The 10,454-nt window shown below is 34.0% G+C and overlaps 1 protein-coding gene across 3 annotated transcripts in view; it reads right to left on the bottom strand.

Annotated features, from left to right (window-relative positions):
• The window catches only part of CNTN1 (contactin 1), a 294,489-nt gene that overhangs the window by 25,819 nt on the left and 258,216 nt on the right, over positions 1–10,454 (bottom strand). For all 3 annotated transcript variants that reach the window (XM_008574260.1, XM_008574258.1, XM_008574259.1), the window contains 2 exons: positions 7,804–7,931; positions 7,318–7,493 (listed from right to left, as the gene is read on the bottom strand). In XM_008574260.1, coding sequence (XP_008572482.1) covers positions 7,318–7,493; positions 7,804–7,931 — 304 coding nt within the window. The remainder of the gene's footprint in view (positions 1–7,317; positions 7,494–7,803; positions 7,932–10,454) is intronic.

Genomic DNA, 10,454 nt, shown 5'->3' with positions numbered 1-10,454 from the left:
AAAAAAAAAAAAAAAAAAAAAAAAAAAAAAAAAAAAAGAAATAAGAAATTTGGGGCTGAGCCTGTGGCGCACTCAGGAGAGTGTGGCACTGGGAGCGCAGCAGCGCTCCTGCTGTGGGTTTGGATCCTATATAGGGATGGCCGGTGCGCTCACTGGCTGAGCGCGGTGTGGGTGACACCAAGCGAAGGGTTGCAATCCCCTTACCGATCACAAAAAGGACAAAAAAAAAAAAAAAAGAAATAAGAAATTTGATTTTAAGTTAGTCTACTTGTGGAAAGCTCTATAGGTAATACACAATTCTGATTTCACCAGGTCAAGCTGTTTCCAAGGTAGTGATTTACAGATCAGACAACTGGATTAGATTTGGTAAGTAGAAGTGATACTTTCTCATATGCAATATATTACTATTTTATTTAGCAAACATTTTTCCTATTTAAATTTTCAAATGTAAGAGAGAATAGTACAATCACCACCCATATATCAACCAACTAAGATTCAACAATTGTAAACTTTTTGCCTTATTTGCTTTGTCCAATTGTCTAGCTGGCTGTTCCATCTTCCTTTCTCTCTTTCTACTGTCTGTCTTTCTAGTGCTGAACTCTTGAAAAATAAATTACTGGTATCAGCATATCATTACTAATCAACCCCTCAGCAACTACTCAAAACATTAGCTTAAACATCAGAAAAAGAGGCTATTCTCTTACCTAATTGAGAAACCATTTTCACACACAACATAGTAAACACTAATTCTCAAATGTTAACTAATATTTAAATAAGTTAGTGTTATTTTAAGTAATGTATCAATTAAGATTACCTGCATATATATATATATATGACTTAAAAGTTATGAAAATGAACTAATGCCATTGGACATATAAAAACCTAAATAAATGAGGGAAACTGTCTGGGATAATTACTAAGAAGTCACTCAGTTTTTTAGAAACAATAGAAATGTTGAACATTACTAAATTTGGCTCTTTTGATATAAGATAAACAGTGAGACTGAGGGCTGAAGAGTTCACTTTTGATCAGTTGGCCTATTTTAAATAACAGCTAAAAAAGAAGAAAATTTTCTTTATGGTCTCTGCTAAGCATTTTGAATGGTGGACAAATACATCTGTGCCTTGGATGTGGAACTTATGTTTTAGAGTTGACAGAAAACTTGGATATCATTTAATTTATGTTTTCAAATTGGTTTCCATTAGCCTTAGAGCTTGGCAATTTTCACGAGCCACTGTGTAGAAGGAAGAGATCTGAATGGGAGTTTTGGGGATTGGAAGAGGTGAGGTGTCCTGCGGAAGGACTCTGGACAGACACACACACGCACACTCACACATATACACACATGCACACACAATTTCATCCTCAGTCAGAGAAACCTCACCTTCATCTTTTTTTTATATATTGAGGCTCTGATTTAAATTTTCTTTTCAAAAAGGATTCTGTTGCTAAAGCCTTTCTATTGTCTGCAAAACTTCTGATGTGGCCCAACCTCCTTTTATGACAGATGAGAAGCTTGAGGCTCAGAGTGACTGTTTTGCCCAAGGTCATATAACTTGTCAGTGGCAAAACCAAAACAAAAGTCCATATCTTTAGATAATGTTCTGTTCTTAAAAACAAGCTGAAAAAATTAGATGACTTTTTTAATACGACAACTAATGGCAAAATAGTATAAGTCTAGTGCGATTGAAATAAAACATCAAAGTCCACAATGTAAAATTCTAAAATTTCGTAAGACATCAATGTTTACCTGTTATTTCCTCCTTTTTTGTTGACTGTAGTTTGCAAGCATAAAAAGCCAGAATAATTACTGTAGAGATGCTTAATTATGTGAGGAGTTCTACATAAAAAGTGTGTCCTCAACTTTGGATAAATTTCAGGAGATCACTCAAGGGCGATAATAGATCTCTAAAGAACAATGACTTGCTGCAATATTTGCTTAATTCCATTCACTTAACATTTTCATTCGCAGGAAATGCTTATCAAGGACTCAACTATGAGATGTTATGCTAGAGAGTGCCATCAGCTGACATGACTGCTCCGCTGGAAGTGTGACGGTCTTAAAAGAAGCCAGCGCAACTGCACACACACCTAGTGAGCATAGATACCTGCCTCTGTGGTTACCGTTGGAAAACAGCAAATAGAATATAGCAGTTAGATGTAAATAAAGGTTTATTAGGATAGTGAAAAGGAGGTCAGGAAAGTTATGGCTTCATGCAGAATGAGGTACGACAGATTTTCTAATGATCTAACTCTTTTCCAACTAATTACTGATAAGAAGAAGAGAGAGAGAATTTTGCCATGGCTGAATGCTTTTGTGAGTTTTGTGTGGGTCAAAGCGTTATGCCGGAGTCCTGTATACTTCTTACATATTTCTTCCTTTTTCCACTGCCCATCAAAATTCAAGATTCTTAAATTCATGAAGCACATGAGATCTATCTCTACTACTCGTACTATTTTGGAATTTTTTTAAAATTAAGCTTCTTATAATTTATATCCCCAACACTGTCATCTACTCAGAATGATATAACTTCTCTTTGTTTCCAATACAAAATGCTTAAAACCTTTCAGTGGCCAGTCCCTTTATTCCTAAGTCTCTTTCTAAAATATTCCTTGAGAGCATTTCTCAGTCTTGGCACTATGGACAATTTGGACCAAATAATTGTCGTGGGGGTCTGTCCTGTGCATACTAGGAGATTTAACAGCACCCATGCTAAACACATGCCCATAACACACAGCTCCTCAACACCCCTGTGACAACTAAAAATGTCTCCACACATGAACAAAGTCCCCTTGGGGAGCAAAACTATGTCCTGTTTAGAACCAAAGCTTTAGGGCTTATATCATCTCACTGTGCCTGCCTGGTCTTCTCTCTGGTTTCTTCAGCACTAATTTGATTCTTGCCAAGGATGATTGTCCAACCCTCCTTGTCTCCTCCAAGCTGTTGCCCCATAACTGTAGACAATCTGCAGCTTCTTGTTCAACAAAATTAAAAGAAACAAAATGACTTGTTTTCTTACTATTGTTCATCTCTTTTTTGCATGTTTTGCAGAAGCAAAACTTCTATGCATGATCACAGCATGCTCAAGGAGGAAATATATACATTTGTCAAATTTAAACACTTTTCTGTGACATGCTTAGTATAATTAACACTTTCTTTAAAAAATAAAAATAGCCTTAGGGTAAGAAGTCTATCTTCTTTTCTCTTGAGTGGTATTGTCTATGCAGTCAGTACAAATGCACACCCACATACCTGCAAATGCTCACACATACTCCAACCTACCTGAAGATGATCATTAAGAATTGTCTAGAACTTTATAGTTAGACCAGCTGAAACTGTAGACTTGATTTACAGTGTATTACAAAGATAGCTAAGTGTAGGGAGAGTGAAGTAATTTGGATAATCTGAGTGAGCATTAAAGGTTCATTAAACAAGATTATGGAGTAAAATATCAGTTGAATAGTATTGTCTTGTAGTGTTTCAAATAATTAGAGGAGAATTATTTCAGTAGACATAGACATGACTATTAACCAAAGGATGAAAAACTGAATTGGTGAAGATCACAGGATCAGCAGTCAGACCACTTGATTTTAAATGCTCCCTTGGCCACTAACGAGTTATTATTTGGAACTAGTTACTAAACCTTCTAGTCCTCAGCTTCCTCACCTTGAAAATCACAATATGCACTCCATAGAGGATTGCTGTGATGATCAACTGAGAAATACATGAAAAACATGTAACCCTATGCTGGCCAAGCAGTGGGCACTCAATATATGTTGGCTATACCTCTCCATTGCCCTCAGCTATAAATATCCAGTTTTTTTTTTTTTTTGTCTCAGACTGTCTAGTATAGCAAGCAGTGAAAGAATTAGTGAAAACCAAGATCTGTTACCAGAAAAAAAAACTATCTGGCAAAGGTTTCTGGAATTTTCAATGGGGAATGATTGGTGCATTATAAAAGTATTACTAATAAGCACATGCAATATACCAGATCCTGTGTCAAGCACTTTATAGGCATTCTCTTATTTAATCCTCACAAAAAATACTATGAAGTGACCAGTTTTGCAAACCTGATGAAGTAACCTGAATGAAATAAGCAAATAATTAATAATATTTTACAGAGGCGAAACTGGAGGCTTAGAGAGTTTGAATCACTGGATCAGCATCACAGAGTAAGAAGTGAAAAAATGGAGTCGAAAGCCCAGGTCTGGTTGTGGCAGAACCTCTGAACAATTCATATGATACTTATCAATATATAATGGACATGCAATAACTTCTTGATGAAATACAATTTTAACATTTATTTGTAATAAAAGAATTAGAAAAAAATATATGTATCTATTATAGAGGCAATCACCAGAATTAGAAAGTTTAAGCAACTCATGTAGTTAACTAAGATAAAGGCTCTGACAAGAAAAATGTTGTCAAACAGTTGAAAGAAAATGACTCAAAGTAGATGTCAAAAGTTAGGTGGTTGAAAAAATAATGGGAAAAATAATTTCCACAGACCAGGTAGCACTATAGGAGAAGAATAAAATGGTATATTGCAAATACATATTTTTGCTAGATGGTCTCAAGTCCTTTCTAGAACAAAAGGGGTTATATATTAAATTAATGGTAAAATGGCTCCACCTTCTGTATTTACTCTGTGGAGTAAGTAGCTATCGAATTGAAAAACCGAAACAGAAGCCATTTTATAATTGGACTTCAAAAATTTATGATTATTTGCTACATAACTTTAACAGAACAAAAGAATGGCAAATAAACTACTTTAATACCTTAGTGTATCAAAACTTCAAATTTATTAAATTTCTGATTTATACATATATTCTTAACATCTTTCTACATATAAGTTCAAATTCAAATGAAACATTTACTGGCTATGATCACATAATAATATAACACTCAGTGGATATTTATTGAATAAATAAAATAAATGGCGTGACAGGTAAACTCTAGATATTTAACTTCTTAATGTTTTTTTCTATAATTAGTATTAAATGTTTAAGTACAGCCTTAAAATGAAGTTACAGTAAAAAATTAATCTAAAAGTGTTTTATACAAAGTAGGATCATTAAATGCAATAGCAATGTTATTTTTGTTTTTTTGTTTGGTGCACATCATAAATTCTTAAAAGAAATGCATTTCTTTTAAAATGTATAGTTACTTTTTCCTGAAAATATATGATTCTAATTGAAAAAAAGCATATGGAGACATTTTAAAAGCACTCAGAATCTCACAACTTATTTATAAGAATGGGAAAATGCATTTATTTAATTTCGTCAGGACTCAAGTCCCAAATTACTCCAGGCTGTGAAATTTGAAATCTTATACAAGGGTGCCACTCTGTGGTCAAAATCAGGAATAGCAAGCTAAAATCAAAGAATACTAGATTACTGATCACAATTTATTATTGAAGCTGAATTGGAAAATGAAAGCTTAGGTTCTTAAAATAAAAAGCTTAAAACTTGATTTACATATTCTTTCTTCATAAGTTGAACTTCTGATATTACTTTGTAACAAATAAAATTATTAAATCATGATGATGATGATGACATCAGTTCTGATAACTATGAAAACTGTCAAAACACTTAGTTCTTTCAAACTTAAAAGCCTATTTTTTAAAAAGATGTCCAGCTCACTTTTTTTCCTTAAAATGAGTAAAAACTGAGTGGCATTTGCTTTTCATGTGAAACAAAATACAATTTGAAGAAAATATTTAAAATTTTGGTGCTAACCTCAGTAATTTCACTAATGTTGGACATATTTATATTAACCACATCAAAATAGTTTGAACTTATAAGAAAAAAAATCACATGGTGTAATGTCAAATTACAAAATTTATAGTTCTCTGCCAATTCTCTGTTGTTATTTTTTAGTGTAATTTTGGTTCAGAAAACAAAAGACTATTGGTATATTTACAGTTATAGCTACACCAGTTAAATTAAAAAGAACTGGAATTACAGTTAACATACAGACAGTACAAACACTGATACTGCATCAATAGTTGTCATGTGCATCTATCTAATAAAAATGTAAAAAGAAATATCCCTACCGAGGTAAAATCAGTTTTACTCAACTTGACTGAAAGCTTACGTTGGCTTTTTTAAAGTGGAAATTTCTACAAGAGTAAAAAAGAGAGCTGGACAATTTGAAAGCATAATGTATTATAATGTGTACAATTCAACCTTCAGATTATATTACTTTAAAAATCTTAAATATTCTATTGAGTTAATTCAAGCTTTTGTGTTTATATTAATAACTGACTCCTAAAATTAAAGTTTTCTTAATTAAGCATGTGTTCTAAATAGGTCATTAGGTTACTAAATACTTGCCTTTTTAGAGAAGCTGGTAGGACCCAGGGATCAATTTGCCTTTTAAATACAGTGTAACCCAGACAGCCTATCAGTACACTAATGACATTCCTTTGCAAGTTGTTATTCCTGCATTACTTTCCAATCTTTTCCCTCTCTTTTATTTATTTCTGTATGTTGACTCTCTACATCACTATGTTTTTTGGGTTTTTTTTTTGTCTTTTGTCTTTTTCCGTGTCCAGCAACGGATCGCAACCCTCAGTGTTGCCCCCGTACCGGACCGGGGACCGGCAACGGGATCGCAACCCTCGGTGTTGCTCCCACACCTCGCTCAGCCAGTGAGCGGGAACCGGTCTGTATGTGGGATCCGAACCCTCGGGCGGGAGCGCCGCCGCGCTTCCCAAGTGGCGCACTTATCCAGTGCGCCACCGGGCCGGCCCTACATCACTATGTTTAATTACAGAACTTGTAACATGAATGCTTTCCAGTTCTTAAAATATGCCATTTCACCCTTTCAAATCACATGAACTAGTTTTCCAAATCCTCCAATCCACTGGATGTTCTCCAGACATCCTCCTTGTATTTTGTCTATTTCTTACTCTCAAAGAATAAAATAAATTCTATGAAGTAAACATTATAGCCAAGTATAAGTTCTATGCTCTTACTTTCTTTAAAGTAAAAGTAAAGTCACCAGAACCTATAGTACATATATACTGAGGATAGTACCCATCAATATAAATATTATACTTAAGGGAGAAAATATACCTAAAGCTCAAGGGATATTTGATTATTAATATCTCTACAAAATTCCTTAGAGCTAGCCATTTTAGAAAGGACCAGATGTACTATAATTAGTAGAAGGAGACCCATAAAAAGTATTTTTGACTGTTTTTAGTCTCATGAAGAATTAAAATCATATACATTATGATTACAGTAGTAGAAATTTAAATGCTGACATAGGAATCACTGGGATATTAATAAGATGAAATTTAAAACACATACCATAAAATTCCTCTGGTAATGAATATTTTCTTTGTTAAAATCAATCACATAGCCATTGAAGGACCAAATAAATGTGAGATCCAGGGCGGGGTCGAAGGACGCAGCACACTGCATGGTGGCATTTTCTCCAACAGTGATATCGGCATTAATGGGGGCCAATATAATTCGTGTGGGATCTATACATGTTTAAATAAAAGAGTAAGGCACAATTCAAGAAAATGTAAGACACCATATTATCTGGTATATTGAAAGAATAAAAACCAATATATTTTTATTTCTCTGTGCAAAAGAACAAGACATTTTCACATTCAAATTCTGGGAGCAATTTTTATCAAGCAAGAGACTTGCCTGGAAGGCTTTTGAAATGGAAACTTGTCAATACTTGGACTGTCTTAGAAGCTTAGTGCTGGAACACATGTCCTTTAATACATTAGAAATTAAGCAGCATCAAACTGAATATATATATATTAACCAGTGGTTTCTTACCTGTGATAACAAGAGTTCCAGTGCTATTAGCTTTCCCTCTATTATTTTCAGCAAAGCACGTGTAGACACCTCCGTCATTCCTTGTAATGTTATTGATTTCCAAGCTACCATCTTCCCAAATGAGTATCCTATTAAAATGAAAAAAAATATACAATTCACAGAATTAATTCAATAAAATACTTTATTTTATGTCTTAGATTGCAAGCACTAACATTTTATACAAATCACTTGGCAAGGAGACTTTTTCTAGGTTGCAACATTCTAGGCTTTATATTATTTTTTCTCAGTACTGGCAATTTGTTTTAGAAGGACACTTTCATCTTTTTCTTGAACTATTTTCTAGCTGGCCTCTCATTACGGGATGGGCTCGAACCAATTATAGGCTTGAAAGAAATAAGCCCAGGTGTTCTAGAAACAGAACCTCAGGACTTCAATTCAGACATCAAAGTCAGAATAGCCTGTCATTTTAACTGCTACAGAGAAATATAAACGTTTTATTTTTAAAAGCTTTTATAGAAAGGTATTTTAAAACTTCCCATAGTAATAGCTTCTGTAACAGATTAATATTTAGGAAATTCTTCTTTGAACAGAACCTAAATCTTTCACAACTCAAATATTAGCCCCGCCTGTCTGCCTCTTCCCTAGGGGCTGGAGAATCCAAAACTTGCTAAGTTTTATTACCTAGCACTTCACACTTCGATTCAATATTGAATTGCCTGTCACTAGATTTTTACTTTCTTTTAATGTATCATTTTCAAACTTTAAATTATTATTGACGGTTTGCACAAAATATGTGAACATATATTCCATTTTAAGGGCAGAGTCTGATCAAAGAAAAATAACTATTATCTATCTTATTAAAAATCTCCATATAAGTAAATACCCAAAATTTCACTACTATTATATATCAAGATTTCATTTCCCTTCTTTATCTATCCAGTTTCAACTAAAATCTCATTTCAGAATATTTTTTGCTCTTGAAGAAGAAATGCAGTATCAAAATAATATGACAAGAAAAGTAATTATTTGATGCCATGGAAGCTTTGAGAATGTGCCGCTTTCTCTAGCTGTGAGGAGTGGAATTGACCCCCCGCTCCAGCTGCTCTGCTCAGAAATCCATCACTGTGGTTAGCAAAGGCCACACTTGCCACGGGATGTTCTGAGCCAATGACTGAGCATGGGAGAAATTGTAAAGGAGGTCTGTTCCTGGAAGACATTAAGCTCCTCGGGTGGATATTTTTGGCTGGAGGACTCTCCAGTGGCCTTGCCGTACTCTCTAAGAACCACACTGCAGTCCAAGTCATTTCAACCCAATCTTTTTTCCTTCCTTCCGTCTCTCCATCTGGGATCAGAGCTGTGTCTCAGTCAGATGGCTCTCCCAGCCTCCACCCCACTTCCTCTCTGTTTTCCCTCCCATGCACTGTCATTAATAAATCTCTTACACAGCCAATCCTGTCCTGGCATCTGCTTCTTAGAGAGCACATATTAGCACAGTACCAGTACTAAAGTGCCACACTTTTTCTCACTAAGCTCCAGTATAACTCCTTAGCCAAATTTCCACTCTAGTCCCATTTAATCATTTTGTAAGCAAAGCAATGGAAATTATATTCAAGTTGAAATGTAAAAACAACAGCGATTTTTTTCTAGAATCCACACTAATATTTTTAGTTTACTTATATTGGTCTAAATTGATATTTATCATCTTAAAGAGTATAAATACATCCTGTGTCATTCATCTCATTTCTACTTTCAGCCACTTCTCCCTTGACATTAAAATTCCTTTTTACTAAAGATATTTAGGGAACTTGATCTTTTTTTGTAATGATGCTCCTTATTCTTAAATTAATGTAGATCAAACTCTCAGGATTTCATACTTATTTACAGATAATTTGATATGCATCATCAGTCAAACAAACTAGAAACAATCTAGTCTTTCACAAATCAGTCACTATTGTTGCCAAAATTACTCCAGGATAACTTCCACCTTATCTTTTAATTGTTAAAGTGTACCAACTCTGCAGAAACAAATATGGAGATCCTCTCACATAAATGGCTTGGATAAAAGTCACGTTAGAGCCAATAGCAGCAGTCCATTGGATATAAATTAACAACTACAGAGAAATTCTGTTGGAGAAAATATATCATTTGAGCCCAAAATAAAATTATTAAATTGAAAACTCAATTATATTTATCAGGATGCATGGCTTCCCCTTAGAGTGGAAATATTGCACCAACCATTGTACAGGCCACAACCAGGCACAGAAGTGACCCTGTTATGTGAAACTATTATTTGTAATTATATTTACGAGAATGAGATTATATTTACGCCTAAAGACAGTTATTTAGTTACTCCTTGGATAGTCTTTTTCAATATTAATTCAAAAATTTATTTAACTTTTCTTTTATAGATATCATTTTATAATATTCAAACATTTGTAGCTGAAAGACTCATATATTATAAAGTGGTACTTGACTAACTTGAGATATTAAGGTATTAAAGGAGTGAGCAAAAATTGGACTTGAATCTTAGAATCTTTCATAAAGGAAGTAACACAATTTGATTCAAAGGCTCTAAAAATATCTGAACACAACCAAAATAGTAAGAGTTTAGGAGGTACATTTTGCTTGTTTTTTTTTTTGAGCACATGTTT

Source organism: Galeopterus variegatus, unplaced genomic scaffold, assembly GCF_000696425.1.
Source record: "Galeopterus variegatus unplaced genomic scaffold, G_variegatus-3.0.2 Scaffold1023, whole genome shotgun sequence".
NCBI classification, from domain to species: Eukaryota; Metazoa; Chordata; class Mammalia; order Dermoptera; family Cynocephalidae; genus Galeopterus; species Galeopterus variegatus.
This window is presented reverse-complemented; position numbering and strand designations above follow the sequence as displayed.